The sequence below is a fragment of the Salmo salar genome, chromosome 04, assembly GCF_965601325.2.
Source record: "Salmo salar chromosome 04, fSalSal1, whole genome shotgun sequence".
NCBI lineage: Eukaryota > Metazoa > Chordata > Actinopteri > Salmoniformes > Salmonidae > Salmo > Salmo salar.
The window spans coordinates 43,769,038-43,787,225 of NC_138294.1; the positions used below are offsets into that span (position 1 = coordinate 43,769,038).

The window sequence follows — 18,188 nt, forward strand, 5'->3', positions numbered from 1 at the left end:
AATTTCTTTAAATTGACTGATTTCCTCATATGAACTGTAACTCTGTAAAATCGTTGAAATTGTTGCGTTGATATTTTTGTTCAGTATAAAGTTAAAACACGTAATAATAAAAGTAATAAACACACAATGAGTAACACACAATGAGTAATGACTATATACACGGGGTACCAGTACAGAGTTGATTTGCAGGGGATACGAGGTAATTGAGGTAGATACTGTATGTACACATAACTAGGAATAAAGTAGCAGATAAACAGTAGCAGCAGCGTATGTGATGGGTAAAAAAAGGGTGCAAAAAGGGTGAAGGCAGATAGTTAAATAGCTAACCAAAAAGCTACCCGGACTAACTATTTAGCAGTCTTATGGCTTGGAGGTAGAAGCTGTTCAGGGTCCTGTTGGTTCCAGACTTGGTGCATCGGCACTGCTTGCCATGCGGTAGCAGAGAGAACAGTCTATGAATTGGGTGGCTGGAGTCTGAATTTCTAAGGCCTTCCTCTGACACCACGTGGTATAGAGGTGCTGAATTGCAGGGAGCTTGGCCTCAGTGATGTACTGGGCCATACGCACTACCCTCTGTAGTTTTTGCAATCGGATGACAAGCAGTTACCATACCAAGGAGTGATGCAGCCTGTCAAGATGCTCTCAATGGTGCAGCTGTAGATGTTTTTGAGGATCTGAAGACCCATGCCAAATCTTTTCAGCCTCCTGGAGAAGAGGCGTTGTTGTGCCCTCTTAACGACTTTGTTGGTGTGTGGACCATGATAGATCCTTAGTGATGTGGACACCGAGGAACTTGAACCTCTCGACCCACTCCACTACAGCCTCGAGGTGAATGCGCATGCTAAGCCCTCCGTTTCCTGTAGTCCACGATCAGCTCCTTTGTCTTGCTGATGTTGAGGCAGAGGTTGTTGTCCTGGCATCACAATGCCAGGTCTCATCATCATCGGTGGTCAGGCCTACCACCATTGTGTCGCCGGTAAACTTAATAATGTTGGAGTCGTGCGCAGCCTCTCAGTCATGGGTAAACAGGGATTACAGGAGGGGACTAACCACGCACCCCGGAGGATCCCCCGTGTGGAGGGTCAGCGTGGCGGATGTGTTTGTCTACCCTCACGATCTGGGGGAGCCCGTCAGGAAGTCCAGGATCCAGTTGCAGAGGGAGGTGTTCAGTCCCAGGGAACTTACCTTAGCTTTAGTCAATGGGAAAGGACAGTATGGAGTGAAAGAGATTGCGTCATCTGTTGGGGTAGTATGCAAATTGGAGTGGGTCCTTGGTGTCTGGGATGATGGTGTTGAGACCAGCCTTTCAAAGCATTTCATGGCTACAGATGTGAGTGCCAAGGTGGCGATAGTCATTTAGACAGGTTACCTTGGCGTCCTTGGGCACAGGGACTATGGTAGTCTGCTTAAAACATGTTGGTATTACTGACTGGGTCAGGGAGAGGTTGAAAATGTCAGTGAAGACAGTTGCCAGCTGGTCAGCTCATGCTCAGAGAACACAGCCTGGTAATCCGTCTGGCCCTGTGGCCTTGTGAATGTTAATCTGTTTAAAGATCTTACTCACATCGGCTACGGAGAGCATGATCACACAGTTGTCCGGAACAGCTGGTGCTCTCATGCATGGTTCATTGTTTCTTGCCTAGAAGCGAGCATGGAAGGCATTTAGCTCCCCTGGTAGGCTTGCGTCTCTGGGAAACTTGTGGCTGGATTTCCCTTTGTAATCAGTGATAGTTTGCAAGCCCTGCCACATCCAATGAGCGTCAGAGCCAGTGTAGTAGGATTCGATCCTAGTTCTGTATTGATGCATTGCCTGTTTGATGGTTCGTTGGAGGACGTAACAGGATATCTTATAAACTCCGGATTAGTGTCCTGCTCCTTGTAAGCGGCAGCTCTACCCTTTAGCTCAGTTCGGATGTTGCCTGTAATCCATGGCTTTTGGTTGGGATATGTACATACGGTCACCGTGGGGATGACATCGTCGATGCACTTATTAATGAAGTCGACGACTGATGTGGTAAACTACTCAATGCCATCGGATGAATCCTGGAACATATTCCAGTCTGTGCTAGTGAAACAGTCCTGTAGCTGAGCATCAGATTCATCGGACCACTTCCGTATTGAGCGCGTCACTGGTACTTCCTGTTTGAATTTTTGCTTGTAAGCAGGAATCAGAAGGATAGCATTATGGTCAGATTTGTCAAATGGAGGCCGAGAGAGAGCTTTATATGCGTTTCTATGCGTGGAGTAAAGGCAATCTAGTTTTTTTTTTCGCCTCAGGTGACATGTTGGTAGAAATTAGGTATGACGGATTTAAAACTTTTTGGGTAAATAATATCGCCTACAGCTTATCATGAGATATTCAGAACCTCAAAACATCCTCCAAAGAGAGACACACCTCTCCCCTTGAGCTTACCCGATGATGCCGTTCTGTCCTGCAGATGAAATGAAAAATCTGCTAGATGCATATTATCCATGTCCTTGCTCAGTCACCACTCCGAGAAACATTGGATATTAAGGTTCTTCAGGTCACGTTGATATGATAATCTCCAACGGCGCTCGTCCAGTTTGTTCTCCAGTGATTGTACGTTCGCCAATAGAACGGAGGGTAGAGGCGGTTTATGTACTCGCCGACTTAGTTTCGTCAGGGTGCCCCCGCACGTCAGCCTCTCTTACACTGCCTTTTTAGAGTCTCGATGATTGTGGCCTGGGGTGAGCAGTAAGTCCTGCGCCTCTGACTCTTTGAAGTAGAAATCTTCATCCAAATCGAAGTTAGTGACTGGTGTTCTGATGTCCAGAAGCTTTTTCCGGTCATAGGAAACAATGGCGGAAACATTATGTACAAAAAAAAAGTTCAGATCAACACAAACACCCCCACAAAGTAGCAGAATTGGACCAGAGCCTGTAAAACGGCTGCTATCCATTGTAGCGCCATTCTGAGAAAGTAGAGGAGTGAGGGATAGAGGACTGAGATAGGGAGAGAGAGCACTGAAAGAGAGTACCAGGGGTAAAGGACTGGGATAGGGAGAGAGAACATTGGGGGTAGAAGACTGGAGAAAAATCACCAGGGGTGGGGGGTTCCTACCCTGGTACTCCTCTGGGTGCTGCTCAAAGTCCAGGCAAAAGGTGAGGAACTTCATCAGCATCCTTTTCTCCACCACAGTCAGCTGCTTGCTGCCAAAAACATCAGCCCTGGAGCAGGGCACCTGGAGACAGCCAGGGAGGGAGGGAGAGAGAAAGAGAGGGAGAGAGAAAGGGCGAGAGAAAGTAATTGTGAGGTTGTGTGAGGGAGGTGTAAAAATAAAAAGGCAGGGGGGAGGGGAGAAGTGAGAGTGTGTGGGGTCAAACATGGGACAGCTATCTTGAGCAGAGTGATTGAAGTACTCAAATTAAAAACCGATGGTCATAACCACCACTCAGTAAATCAAACGTAAACACATTGAAGATCATATAAAATTTTCATTCAGCAGAGATTAAAAAGCTGTTTGTGCCACAGCATTAATCTGACATTAATCGGAAAGTCACTTAAATCTGACAGATCTTACATCACAGTTCTGCATTTGTGTGTGTGTGTGTGTGTGTGTGTGTTCTCTACCTGTTCCACCTTCCCGTTACGGTAGGTAAGGATGCGGGTGACGTTTTTAAACTCTGCGTATCTGCTGACGTTGGACTTGATGAGGAGGTCCACCAGTGAGCCACGAGAGAACATGAGCTGGGGACGGTCACAATTTAACGAATAAGCAACAGAATGCATTTAGCTGCATCATTTCAAATGGTCTAGCCTTAAAGTCAATTAAACATTAGGTTACAGGGGGAAAAAAAATACACTTACACAGAACAATGTGTTAATTTGCAGCATTGCCCCTCAATGTTTTAGCACCTCAATATACTGTACCAACCTTAGACACAAGGTCAATGTTGAACCTCCGTCCCTCCTTAACAATCTTGGTATAGGTGATCTTTTTCTTGGGCTCTGGTTGGCTCTCAGCTGGAGAGGGGCTGGCCTGCTGCTCCTCCCCCTGGGTCTCCTCTGCCTGGCTGGGCACCTCTCCCTCCTGCCCCTCCTGTTGGGTGTGCTCTGCCCCAGCATCAGGTCCAGAGGCTGGAGACGCCTCATCACTGGCCACCACTGGCTCTTCCTCCTCCACAGAACTGCTCTCGAGCAGACACCTCTCTACCTCCCCCTCTGAGTCTGGTGTTTGAGGGACGGACCAGGCTGCAGCCGCAGCCTCAGCCTCATTCACCTCCTCCTCAGGCTCCTCACTGCCAACAACACAAAGCAGGTTAGGAGGACATTAAAACAGGTTTGTAGGTGTGGAAACAAAACTAGAAATGGCCATTGGCAGTGCCGTGTAAGCTAATTCCTGTAGGAAGAGTTTTCTGTGGTCCTTTATTCTGAATGAAGCCCTCGTCAAGGAGACTGTTTGAAAATGAGAATAATGGAGAGGTTTGTCCCCTCTGTGTGTGTGTGTGTGTGTGTGTGTGTGTGTGTGTGTGTGTGTGTGTGTGTGTGTGTGTGTGTGTGTGTGGACCTGCTGTCTTCAGTGGTACCTGGCGTAGCAGAATACTTCCAGGTTGGAGATGGACGTGTCCATCGAGCTGAGCGCCAGGGCCTCCTCTCCCTCCTCCAGCTTCTCCTTCCAGTCCTCCTGTACAGCCTCCTCACTCTGGCCAGCCTGCTGACACAGGAGACAGGCTACAGAAAACGTGTGACATCCAAATGGGAACACAATATATTGCACGCGCCCACAAACGCGCACAGCCTGTAGGACAACGTGAAGCCATTACCCAGGCCTCTCACAAGAACGATCGCAGTTAACACATTATTTTCTAAAAAAGGTCAAAGCAGGCGCACCATTTAATATTCACACCTCCAGTTAGTCACATTAACTGATTCAACCAATGTCATGCTTTGTGATGATGTGCTACATTTATAAAGATAATAGCAAACACAGCTAAACTCACTTTGTACTCCTCAATCCAGGACAGCAGTCCATTGAATGTGAAACTGGCCCAGTTTCCAGCATAGTAGTTTCTCCTGTAGGATTGAGCATACAGTGCAAGTAAGAATTGGGGTCATGTCTTGGTTCATGTCTTATACACAATCATGCACCAGTAACTTTAAAATGAATCAATTTTATAAAATATTCACCCCAGAATGTACTTTTAAAATAGGCTATTTGGAATTTGTATCTAAAATAATCACACAGAATGAACGCCTAACCAGAGCACCATCTCACCACAGTGCAATCCAACATACCATTACCCACCCACCCACCTCACCCCCCCTCAGACTCACCTGTCAACATGCAAGACCCTCTGTCCAACACGGGAGCATGCCGCTGCAATAACAGACTCAGACAGGCCTGAAAATGAACAGAGACAGGAGACACATTGTCAAGCCCAAGACGAAGCCATTCAACCCATTATTTCCACGTGGCTTTTGTCTGAATGGAATAGTTTCCCCCCCAACCTGAACCAATTGGCAAGCAATTCACTGCATTGGCAGTGCCTGCTGAGTCGGGAAGTGATGAGTATTTCTTTTAGTGTATTGCTTATTCTATTGTCAAATGGGAAAGAAATGTCTAGAATGAGACTCTTAGGGCATTTGAAGTCCTAGTGGAGTAGGCAGTTGAACAAGGTTCATGAACAATAGGCATCAAATAAAATGAAGAGTTCCATTTGAATAGCACTACATTTTCCACGGCACAAATGGCTCCTGCCCCGAGGGGAAAGAAAGCGTTATCCTCTGACGTGAAGAGCACATCAAGGAAAAATCCACCTGGTATTCATTTAGCCAAGAGAAAGATCCTAATTCATTCCGGAGGTTTCCGTTTCCTGGAGAAGACAAAAGGTAAAATGGCCAGGCAGAGGAGTCACACCACAGAGATAGGGGTTAGGGTAAGCGAGATTGAGAGGCAGTGCCACAGAGAGAGCCCAGAAAACAACTCCATTAAGCCACCAAGGCATCCTGGTCTCTCCATCGCTCTTCTTTCTCATCTGGCCTTGCACTGTCCCATCTCGCACACACAATGGGAAAGTGATTTATTCTCATGTACATGCCGCCACTTCCAAACCTCTCCCTGTGTCATTTAACAGAGAGCATCTCTCAGTCACAACGGAAAGCCAGAGGCTTACACCGTTTCACCTTGGCACTGTACGCTCTCATTCCACATATGCTACTCTTGTCCATTTGTGTCCTCACCATTTCAACATTAGGCATATAGGCTACCAAAGATTTACACAGCTGTAAGCATCACCAAGGATTATGCAAGAACATGAAGTATAAGTATCCAGTTTCCACTCGTATCAATGTTGGGACAGCACAAAGAAAGATTTAAGTGGACACTTAAGTATAAAATACACTCCCTCAATGAACTGCACCGCGTAAAAAAAAACAACATAGTTGTATCTCTAACCATCAGGCCATTCTTGAGATGTTTTTAAAAACTGTAAATAACCTCCGATGCCATCTTTTAATGCCATTTATCGGGGTCCGGTATTGATTTTTCCACATCATGTTTGCTAAAGACAAACATTACCTGCCATAAAGCACTGATGCCACACAGACAGGCCTCACGATAAATAATAGATCGGGGCCGGCAGGACTTTGATGACCGAGCAAAGCCAAAATGCTTTCAGCAGGAATTGTATGAAATCATAAATCACTCTTCATTTCAGAGAACATTCCAAAATGGATTCTCTCTCCACCTTGAAAGTCATTTGACGTGTTATTTATAGTCTGGCTGAGAGCGCTTGGGAAGGCAAAAGAAACTAGCAAGCCTACAGCAGACAGAGCAGGATGGGAAGGCACTTCAGTCAACACCACCCCGTCACATCCTCTTCTCTGTCACTCGTATACGCACACACATGCACGCACACTGTTAAAATGGGATTAAAATGAAATCCAGCCATTCTATTCAGTCTAACTGTGAAGTCTTCATAGTTGATAGACTTTCTTACCCTGTGCGGTAGGCCCATCTTGTTTTAACATCCAGCTTACAATACAAGAAGATGATGACCCAATGACTTGAATCACCATTGTGTTTTGTGTTTGGGACGTTCCGTGTAATTTCTGCAAAGCATGACACTCACCGTCTCAGATTGCTCTGAAAATAAGATAAGCATTCCGGCAAACATTATTTTGCTGAAATATCATTTGATCTCTGACAAATTAAGCTAATTGATTGCATCCCAAATTGGCCATTTAAAATTTATAGGATTCATATAATATTAAATCATTTTTGTACCTAAAATCTGATTTGGACTAAACTTTTTTCTAACAATGAGTAAGACATGCGGAATCCAAATAAGTGGTCAGAAGCTACCCACGGTTCCCCCTCCACACCAATCCCACCCCAACGACCAGTACATAGTTTCAGTTTGCTATGTCTGACAAGTAGTATGGCGCTGCGGCTCGGGAGTATTGTTTCTTCAGCCTGTGCTATATATTCTCTGTGAATAATTTTTTATAGATTTCCGACCCCCCTGTTCAGATAAATGAATCATAGAAGATGTTGGGTTTATGTCCCATCGTATCATCCTGATATAACCAGGTTCTGACCACAAGATGGTGCTGTTCCTGCTATTAGGGGATTGTTTAAGAGCCCCCCCCCCCCCCCCACAGTGGCAGTACAGGTGCAATGCTGAAAGGGAGGCACCGTGAGACCCAACATGTTGCTGGCAGCAGTGCGATAAGGGACAGAGGGAGAAAAATCACAGCACTGATTACAGAAATTATTGCAGTTGATATGCAGCCATCGTCAATTGTAGAGGATGTCGGCTTCAATACCCTAATGGCATATCTGGAACCAAAAGACGCCATGTGGAAAAACCGTGATGGCCCTGATGGAGAAATTGTACAATGATTGCTCTGCAAGTACAAAGCACGAGCGCTCAAACACCATACGTGACGTTAACAACAGATTGTAGACGTCTGTGAACACACTGTGGTACATCACTGCAACGAGCCATCACATTGATGAGAAGTACTGTACTGACAACATGAAGGAGAGGAACACAACAGAGAACCTAAAACTGCATTAATACCATCGTTGTTGAGTGGATGGGGAAACAGCAATAAAGTGAGCGCTGTCTGGTAAGTAGCCATGACTGCTGTAGATTGAACTACACTGACCCCTAGCGGTCGTACGCAGCACCATATCTAAATTGTGAATTCACGTCATTTTTTTTGTCACACCCCTAGTTTCAAATGCTAACTTTTTAGCATTTGTGGCACAAATCCAATGCAATACAATGCTAGATGCGCTGGTGAAGGCATAACTGCCAAAACACATTAGCCTGCCAGGCCGAAAATAAAAAGGTGTAATGAGGTGACATCTTTTTGTAATTTTATTTCCATTTTGTGACACAAATGCTAAAAAGTTAGCATTTGAAACCGTGCCCAACAAAACCAAAGCATGCATTGCTGTCATAACTCAAACTGGAAACCAATATGTTATTTTGGGTGAACTATCCCTTTAACATCGAGAATTCTTCAAACTCTTACCATCTAGTGGTCAGAACCTGGTACTATCAGGATGTAATGTCTATGAACAGGGGAAAAAAACGTCACAAAATTCACGGAGAAAACATTACATAGGATAAACAATACTTTGAGCCGCAGCTCCATACTACTTGTCAGACATAAAGAACTGATACTACATACTCGTTGTTGGAGTGGGATTGTGGTAGGGGGTCCATGGTCAAAAGACAACCCTTTCTTTGGATTCCTCATGTCATACTCATTGTTAGAAAAAAGTTTGGTACAAATCGGATGTTAGGTATTATAATTATTTAATATTTTATGAATCCTATTAAAAAAAAAAAATGTAAAGACAATTTGTATGCATTCAATTAGTTTAATTTCTCAGAGATCAAATTATATTTAAACAAAATAATGCTGCAGGAATGCTAATCTTATCTGTTTCTAACAACAAACAATTTTAGAACAATCTGAGATTGTGGGTGTCAAAAATCGACTCGCTTGTTATTTTACCAGACAATTTGTTGTCGTTTTTAACCTGACGACAGAACAAGAAGTCTAAGCGCAAGTCAGAGATGTGTCAACTAGTAAAGCTGGTGATTGTTGGCTCTGTTCCATAATCACATGTCCTGCTAATGGAGGCCCTTCATGGCAGTGACTGGAGGTCCTACCAAGATGGATAGTTACATTAACACAACAGCAGGGAACGGCTCAGCAAGATGCCGCCTCCGTTTGCTTTATTGTCTCTCTATTAAGACTCTGCACAAGACCAGTTCCACTATGAGAACGAGAATAATTGTGAATCTCTGTCACTGCTGTCCCGGGAACACAATCGATTTGCCATGATACCATTCCACTTAGGCTAGCTAGTAGAACGTCCTTGTAGGTTTTACCTGTGCTGACTTGCTACCTCCCCTCCAGCTGACTTGGCTGTAGTCGAACATTTCAAAATAAAAAGGTCCCGTGTGGCTCAGTCGGTAGAGAATGGCGCTTGCAACGCCAGGCTTGTGGGTTCGATTCCCACAGAGGACCAGTGCAACAAAAAAAAGTCAGAAAACGTATGCACTCACTACTGCGGATACTCTCTTATCCAGACTAGTGAGTGTATGTCAAGCAAATAAAATGTCAAACGTAGGCTATTTAAGGGATATGAATCTAACGACTGGACAAAAGATCTGCAATGGCCCAGGGGTGCTATGCTCATGAAAATTATTTCAAGGTCAAATTATTTAAATTACAAAAACAAATGGACAAAATATTTGTAAAGCAGAGAATTAGGCCTACAATTGGCTAAACTCGCAGATGTCCAAAAGAGAACTATCCACGTAGACCAGAGGTCCCCTGTGTCACCCCCTGGTGAGCGTCAGATGTGTGTGAACAGGGGACTGACGGGGTGCAACCAACAGGAACACCCTGCCTCACACAGGTGAAGGGCCAGCAGATGGAAAACAGGTGTCATTAGGGGGCCACTATATTCATAAACAACTGTTCCTTGTCCACAGCCACCTATTGCACACAGACCCAACACAAAGACATAGGCTGGGGAACCTGGGAAAAAAATGCTTGTCTGACCAACCTTGACACAGAACACTGCCTGCACAGAAATAGACTGGGTCATCAGTGCAGTGTTGTCACCCACAGTATGGGGACCAGCTGGCTTCAAGTTCTGCACCAGCAAAACCAGAAGTGGGCCAGAGACATTCAATTTGCACACCATCAATCATAGTGCTGAATTATAGCAATAGGCATCTGAGCTGTCATTTTTAATATTTATTTTCCTCCTCCATTGCATAGCGAATCCCAGCACTGGTGAGCTCCTACAGTGGATCCCCTGCTGGCATCAGTTCTGTGCTTTGTACCAGGTCTGTGCATGGACTGATTTCTGAACATAATGAATCAGAGCACCTGTATCCTTTCCTGTGCTATTACTGGGGCTAGATTCTTATTGGTAAGCCCAGGTCATCATTCTGAATGAAGACAAACCATTGCATTGTTTTGCCAGAACATTGAATGAAACCAGTGCTGGGGATTCATCAAAGAGTAGGCCAACTAGCCTATAGTGAATTACAGTGGAGGCTGCTGAGGAGAGGACGGCTCATAATAAAGCCTGGAATGGAGTGGTATCAAGTCAACCACATGGAAACCATGTATTTGATGTGTTTGACTCCATTCCAGCCATTATTATGAGCCGTCCTCCCCTCAGCAGCCTCCACTGGTGAATTAAAATGTAGCCTAAGATCAACCCAGTGATGTGAACGGAGTTCATATTATTACTGACACCGTTTCGGAGTAATTGATTACATGTAATCGGTGACATATAATCTGATTACAAAAAAACTAACTAATCAGTTACGTAACCAGCAAAAATATTGTAATCAGATTACAGATACTTCTGAAAAACTAGATGATTACTTTTCGGATTACTTTAATTTTAGAAAGGATGTTTGAAAAAAATACACTATGACACCTTTCTGTTTACTCAATGACATTCAATTCAGCATTTAAAAAAAGATGCAAGTTTGTTCCTCCTGAGTGAGTCTGTCCACAAGTCAGAGACCATGATGACACAACAAATGCGTTTGTTAGATAATTTTTGTGTTCTTTTAATGTCCTTTAAAGACATCTGCATACCAAGTTCTGTTGGCTCCTAACAGAACTACGCTAGGTGAAGTGAAAGTCTGTGCCTTGCATACTCCCTTATTAAAAGACCTGCGCTTGAAAAACAAGAAGCAGCAATAGTGTCCCTCTTGAGAGCAAGTATACATTTCTTAAAAATAGTAGAAATTAATCTTAGATAACTATGACTTTTGGGGTAGTATTTCTCAAGTGAAAAAATTTGCATGAAAATTAGTCTCTCATTGAATGACAACAAACACTTAATTGAAGAATCCATACTGTTGACCAAAGGGTAAAGACCTCAGCTACCGAACTTTGGCTTGCCTCAAGACATTTTTTGTGTGTGCATTATCAGACGAAAAAACATAATATGATGGGAAGCATGCAGACGTCTTAAAGAGAAAATCATTCAAAAGTAACAAAGTAATCAGATTACGTTACTGAGTTTAGTTCATCAAAAAGTTACATTACTGATTACAATTTTGGACAGATAACTGGTAACTGTAGGCCTAACGGATTACATTTAGAAAGTAAAATACCCAACCCTGAAACAGTCATGTGTGTGTTAGGGATTTGAGAAATAAGCAATTAGACGTTTTAGTTACAAAATAATTATGTAGAATTACAATTAGCTAGGTGCAGGATGTGTAAGATGGCATCACATTAGACTCATCTGTGACTGAACATTTGTTCAAGCAATTTCTATTCTGAAGAACCTGATAATGACATTTTACATTTCTTATCCTGTATTGTCTAGTTATCATTTATAACAGGTAGATAGGAAAATATACTGTATGTGGTGGTTGGACACAGACAGTTCTACATTTCATTGGCTAAATATAGGTTTAGCGTTCGCTACCCAACAGTAGCCCAGGCTAGTCACAATGACAGTGCATGCTTCTCTCAACTGAGAGCAGTAAGTTAGAGAGATGCCTTTACTAATACTAGCTAGCTGTTTGGCTGTATTTACCTTGTGTACCATGTGCAAACGTTGGTTGTTTGGGTTAAAGTTAGTTAGCTAGCTCTTCATATCAAACAGGGACACGATAGCAATAATTCAGATAGCTGATAGCTAACATTCACACAGATGTTGCCATCAAGGAAGCTGATGACGTTGTCAAAGTTAGCTACTATAGCTATCGATGTTGAAGTGGTGAGCTTATAACACACACACAAATAAATATTTTTTACGCGTTCAGAAAATGACACGAATTGCTAAGTCATTAGCTATAGCTAGCTATCCGTTTTATATTCAAATGGTACAGGTATAAATGTTACATATTCCGTGCTCCTAATTAGCAAGATAACTCGCTAGCTGCTAACGTCAACAACAAGCTGCTAGCGTTAGCAACCAATGCTATCAGCCATTTCACAGTTTTGGATGAAACCTTTAGACAATATTCTTGCACCCTCCCCAATTTCAGAGGCACAGTTATCAAGAAACAGGTTGAAAGTACACAGACTGGCAAACCAAGAATAGTGTATTACCTGTCCCGAGTATGATAACATCAAATTCGGATGGTAGGTTGTCTGCAGCCATGTTGAGCACTGTATCATGTGACAGATTAGCTGTGACGTTACATGTACGTACGTGTGTGTACGCACACACACTGATTAAATAAAAAAGTATCCCATGTATTTTCTCTTAAATAATAAACATGAGTAATATCATATTAGTAAAGATGTAACTATAATTAAACTAAAATAGAAACACCATACCTTCAACATCCAATATTCCATAATATAGTAGGCAATGGGAGATTTAGGTGATAACATAAATAACAATAAGATACACTGCATCAGCACTGATGAACACCTCCAGTGGACCTAACAGCTTTCCATCAATCCCTAATATCTCAGGCATTCATATAGGGTTCATGTTTCCCAGGGGACCCTAATTGGTGGGGAACATGTACAACATATAAAAGCACCCCAGACCCACCTGCCCAGATTAGAGCTTGAGGGAGTTCGATTAAGCTGAGCTGCGGTGCAGCGGTCTATGGACCAGCCCGTGACATGAACGGGCAAAAGCGGTAAGGGAGGAGCGCCCTTCTCAAATCGAACAGTAATCTATACCGCTCGGTCATGTTGTCAACAATCGTTCAGAAATGTACAACATATTTTTTCCATACAATATACAGTATGTTGAAATTCTCTAACTAGTTTTCATTGGGAAGGCAGATTAAACATTTTTTTTATCAAAAAGCAATACATTTTGCATGTGAAAACACAGAATCCTATTAATTACTCCACATGCTTAATCTATGTCACTTTTGTTTTGAGCTGACTTTGCCATCAGCCACGAACGTGGCACCTGGTTCACGCCCGGGAGGCAGCCTGGTTCCAAAGCGAAAGCAATCACTTTTCACCCGGTGCAAACTCCTCCCACCGGGGAAACCCGGGCCAGATAATCGCATCCCCTCCTATTGTCCCTGAAGGTGGTCTGTGTGTTTTGTGCTGTGTTGTTACTGTGCAAGTCTACTTCTGAGCCAGGGTAACCATTTTGTGACTATGCTGTTTTGAATAAATGTTTTTAGTGTTGTTGGAGTTTTCTGATAAGGTAGGCTATTTGTATCATTGCTGATCGACACAATCGACACTGGTCGACACAATCCAAATGTTTATTGTTTTGTAAGTTAGGGCTATGACACTGCAATAAGGTCATTTTGTTTATCAGTTGGTTTCATGTGTTTGGAGACACCTTTGTGGTCTAAGCCGTCTTAAGGTGATTGTCTTTTGAATGAAGTTGTATTTCTATTCACTGTTTCTTTTTAAATGCAGTGGATAATTGTTTTCTCTTTTTTCTTTCATCCTGAAATTATTTGTCACCGCTTTTGATCAGTTGTAAATCAACCAGGAAAGTCTGTGAAAGCACTTTCACACTTTAGTCGCAAGTCAGTTTTATTGTAGGAGTAAGCTATAAGAACCCCATTGTGTATCTTCTTTACTGCTATCCTGTTTTTTAACAAGCAAACCTGAACTATACTTGTTTTTCATGTATATATATATATATATATATATATATATATATATATATATATATATATATATATATATATATATATATTACGATTTGCCCAACTAGAGGTATTCCTAAACAAAATGATCAAACTGAGACAGGCCTCTGAGGGATTTGCAATAGGGATGAGAATAAAAAGGCAACATTCTGAAATGGTCAGAATATGATGATGCATATGATCATCTTTGTACACTGGTGGTTGCTGCATGACCTTCTTCTCCTTCTCCTTCTCCTTCTCTTTCTTCTTCTTCTTCTTCTCCTTCTCTTTCTTCTTCTTCTTCTTCTTCTTCTCCTTCTCTTTCTTCTTCTTCTTCTTCTTCTTCTTCTTCTCCTCTCCTTCTTCTTCTTCTTCTTCTCCTTCTTCTTCTTCTTCTTCTTCTTCTTCTTCTTCTTTATAATGGCGGTCCGCAAAGAAACGTTAAAGGTGCATGCCGCCACCTACTGTGCTGGAGTATGTGGTCAATCACGGTTCACATTACATTAGGATAAAAAGAAAACTAACACAAACATCTAAATCCATCTGCCTAATTATTTACTACTAAGAAAATTAAAAAGAGCCATACTAACTTACAACAAACCACTCCCCCATTCCAAAAATCCCTTTCAAACCTCCCCAACCCCGTCCAACCTCAATTAACCCATACACATCAATCTTTCCCTCTCTTCACATACTTACAACAATACAACAACACATGCTCCACCGTTTCATCAAGCATACACTCCGGACACAAGCCATTCACAGGACGGCCAACCAAATATAATGACGAATTCAGTAAAGAGTAACCTAGGCTCAACCGGGCATACTTCTCCTGGTCGACTACTGTAGATGGTATACCCCACTAGCCACAATTGCCAAGAGCTGGCATCACTACTGTCAATGGCAGAACATGGCTATGACCCGATTCTGCATATAAGAACTGTTTCAGCCAACGGACAAAACTGGACTGGACTCGGGTAAAGTATATATTTGTAAAGATTTTCATCATTATCTTTCTTTCCTTTCTCCATCTCAGCCAGAATGAGGTAAGCTTCACTAACGTCCGGTGCTTGACTGCTGCTTAGCCTACAATCCTGTTAATGTATGCTGTAAACTTCAGTGGGTAGGGCTGATTGCTTGTTGAGTGATGTGCTGGTTGTAAAGGTAATGATGGATTGAGTGTTGTTTCGAAAACGAACGTGCATTTAAAAGAGTTATTATGAGGGTTGTAATTACCTTTTAAATGCAGTTTAAATGAATGCACACCGTGTCTATTTCCTGGTTCAATACATTGAAAGGACAAGAGGTCAAACTAACCTGATGATATAAGCGGCATTTGGCATAAGGTTAGCTAGGAGCTGTAGACAGTAGTACACATTACCCACGGCATAGGCGTCAATTCAAAGTCTATTCCACGTTAATTCAATGTCATTTCATTGAAATTACATGGAACAAACATTGATTCAACCAGTGCGTGCCCAGTGGGTAGTTTGACCATTTGGATTCATTATCATCGGTTGCCTTTAGTGGTTTTAAGTGGTTTCTAAAAGCCCTGCAGTTCAAAAATAACCAGACTTGAGGGTACTTCTAAAAACATTGTTTCATTCTACACGAGTAGAGGTCATCTCCATGTTCATTATTTCATTCAAGTGAGTCATGGTTTTAAATTATTGACATTTTTAATTACACTGATAAGACACTTGTTTTGTCACAAAAGCATGAGATGTGTCATGCGTTCCAGACCCAGACAATTTACTTGTCTCAAGTACTGTTCAACATTATGGGCAGCAGCTATTTGTTTGTGCTACCTGGCATGGCGCTGTAGAAACTTCACTAACTTTTGTTCCCATCCCATATAAGGTTTTGGGCAGTAACCTACTATGTCACCAAGCAGAGAGGGGTCCTCGAGAATATTGAGACTTGCTCATTAGGTAGTGTTTGCAGCTATCCCTGTTGTTTGCTGGGCCAGGCTATGCAGACAGGTGTTTATTGGTTTAGAGGAATCATCAATTGATCATCACCATCTTCTCCTTTTCAAAAATCTCATATAACTTAAAACAGCCCTGACAGATGGCTGAAAACAAGCCGTTTTTTCCGCTTTTTTCCCTATTAAATGTGAACCGCAGTGTTGAAGCTTTTAACAGGAGTGTTTGTCTCAAGTTTTGTGATGCAGGGGTGTCTTGGTGTCACTTGCTTACTCTCACGGGATATGCTTCTTTTTTTAATCCAAGTAAAATTAAAAGAAAAAACCTGTGTGGTTTGAAATGGTTGGAACAGTTTCATCCTGTGCCATTTAGGGGTACGTTCAGAGGCGGTTTTCCTGGCTGTCTTACAAAAGACCATCAATGCAGAAAGCACTGCCTTGCTTTCTGAGAAAATCAAGAACTCTTTATCTTCCAAGTACCCACACCTTTCCCTGTTCACTTCTATGTGTCCCGCTTCCTTTGATTGTTGCTTCAGAGAACCGTTAGAGATGTAGCTAACTCTTTATCATGGCTCATGCATTTTAAAGAGTATCTGATTGGCTCTGTTTCATTCTAGCAGTGGATTATTTGGGGGGGGGGGGGGGGGGGGGGTATGTATGAAGGTTTCTTAGGCCATTCGTCCTCCTGTTCCTTCTACTTGAAGGGATATGATATGGAGAGCCGTGAAGTTAACCAGAGCAGTGCAACTTGACAGGTGTTGAGGGTGCTGTGAATAGTGGTATAGTCAATGAAAGCGACTTGGATTTCAAGTTCTCTCAGAACTGGACTGACAACCAAGTGGAATCATATGATTAAGGGCTGTGGTTATATGTAAATACTGAAAATGCAACCAGTATTCCAAGGGCTTATTCAAAGATTTGGCTTGAATTCTATCAGCTCGAATAAAGCTGAACTTTTTCTTCTTCTTCCTTTTCAACTTGGGGAAAATATGGGGGAACAACTTACAATTAATACATCAAATGAACACATAGAAAAATAGAAATAAATGTAATTACAATGTGATTACAAATACAGCAAAATGACTTTCAAGATGCCAAAATGGTTGTGACAAGTATTCAGGCTCAATGATTCGGCTTTATAGACCAAACCACATCCCAAGGCAAAGAATAGATTGGCGGTCTTACTTCAGGGATCAGTCACCCTTAATTTGGCAGCAAGCATAGTGGAAGTGTCATTATATCATCAATGTGGGCCTTCTTGAAAAAATTAAGCATGGCACCCACACTCAAGTAACAAGCTTGTCCTTTTAAGTAGAATTAAGGAGCGATATTTTATTTAAATTAAGAGTCCATCAGCTTTTTGGCACATGTCACAGCCCAAATGGATTACTTGACTCCTGTAACATTCAATCCAGCAAGAGACAAGAAAGTGTAATGAATTTAAAACGCTGTAATGGGCATGAATATCTATCACAAGTGACAGTAAAATTAGGAAAACATTCAATTACAATCACCAGTAATATATTGTTGTTATTGATTTGTGTGATGCTTGCGTTAATAAAAACATTTCATTATTCTGAAGGGAGATGGTGTTCTGTATCTGGCCTCACTGCAATATTTCACATTACAATAAGTCTAAAGGGAAGGATGCAAAATTGAGATGAGGCAGTCATTCTCTCTCTCTCTCTCTCTCTCTCTCTCTCTCTCTCTCTCTCTCTCCTTTTCTCTGTCTCCTGTCTTTCACACAACCGCTTTGTCTACAGTCTGCATGGTGCATAGACTATAATGGCAAGCATACAGGAATGGATATATTCTTCCTACAGCAACCAAGTACAATTGTCATCCACTGAAGGAACTTTATAGGGATTTATGATTTGTCCACATTCATTACAGTGTATTCTAAGTGTAGTTACAGTACATTTAGCTGTATTAATTATTGGTTCCTATGTCATTTTTGTAATGTCAAAGAATGCATAAAAAAATGTCTGAGTGCAAAATGATTCTGAGAAAGAATGTCAGTGACAAATTATTTGATCAATACTTGAAGAGCAACATGAAGGTTATGGGATTAAGATGGTGCCACTTTTTAAGCACAAAATATTCAAACAAATTGTTATTGATATCCTAATGTCAACCCTCTTTTTTGTCATTGTCACAAAAAATGCTAAAC

General features: G+C 42.1%; 1 protein-coding gene across 2 annotated transcripts in view; it reads right to left on the bottom strand.

Moving 5' to 3' along the window:
- Window positions 1-12,711, bottom strand: part of chm (CHM Rab escort protein) — a 33,925-nt gene extending 21,214 nt beyond the window's left edge. Inside the window, exons 1-7 of one of the 2 annotated variants that reach the window (XM_014195971.3) lie at window positions 12,587-12,711; window positions 5,297-5,363; window positions 4,963-5,035; window positions 4,549-4,673; window positions 3,897-4,260; window positions 3,593-3,709; window positions 3,083-3,203 (exon numbers count right to left, since the gene is read on the bottom strand). In XM_014195971.3, the coding sequence (XP_014051446.1) occupies window positions 3,083-3,203; window positions 3,593-3,709; window positions 3,897-4,260; window positions 4,549-4,673; window positions 4,963-5,035; window positions 5,297-5,363; window positions 12,587-12,638 (919 nt within the window). In that variant the 5' untranslated portion in view covers window positions 12,639-12,711. Of the gene's footprint in view, window positions 1-3,082; window positions 3,204-3,592; window positions 3,710-3,896; window positions 4,261-4,548; window positions 4,677-4,962; window positions 5,036-5,296; window positions 5,364-12,586 lie in introns of both variants that reach the window. The other variant, XM_014195970.3, reaches the window with a different exon arrangement.
- Window positions 12,712-18,188: the final 5,477 nt, after the last annotated feature.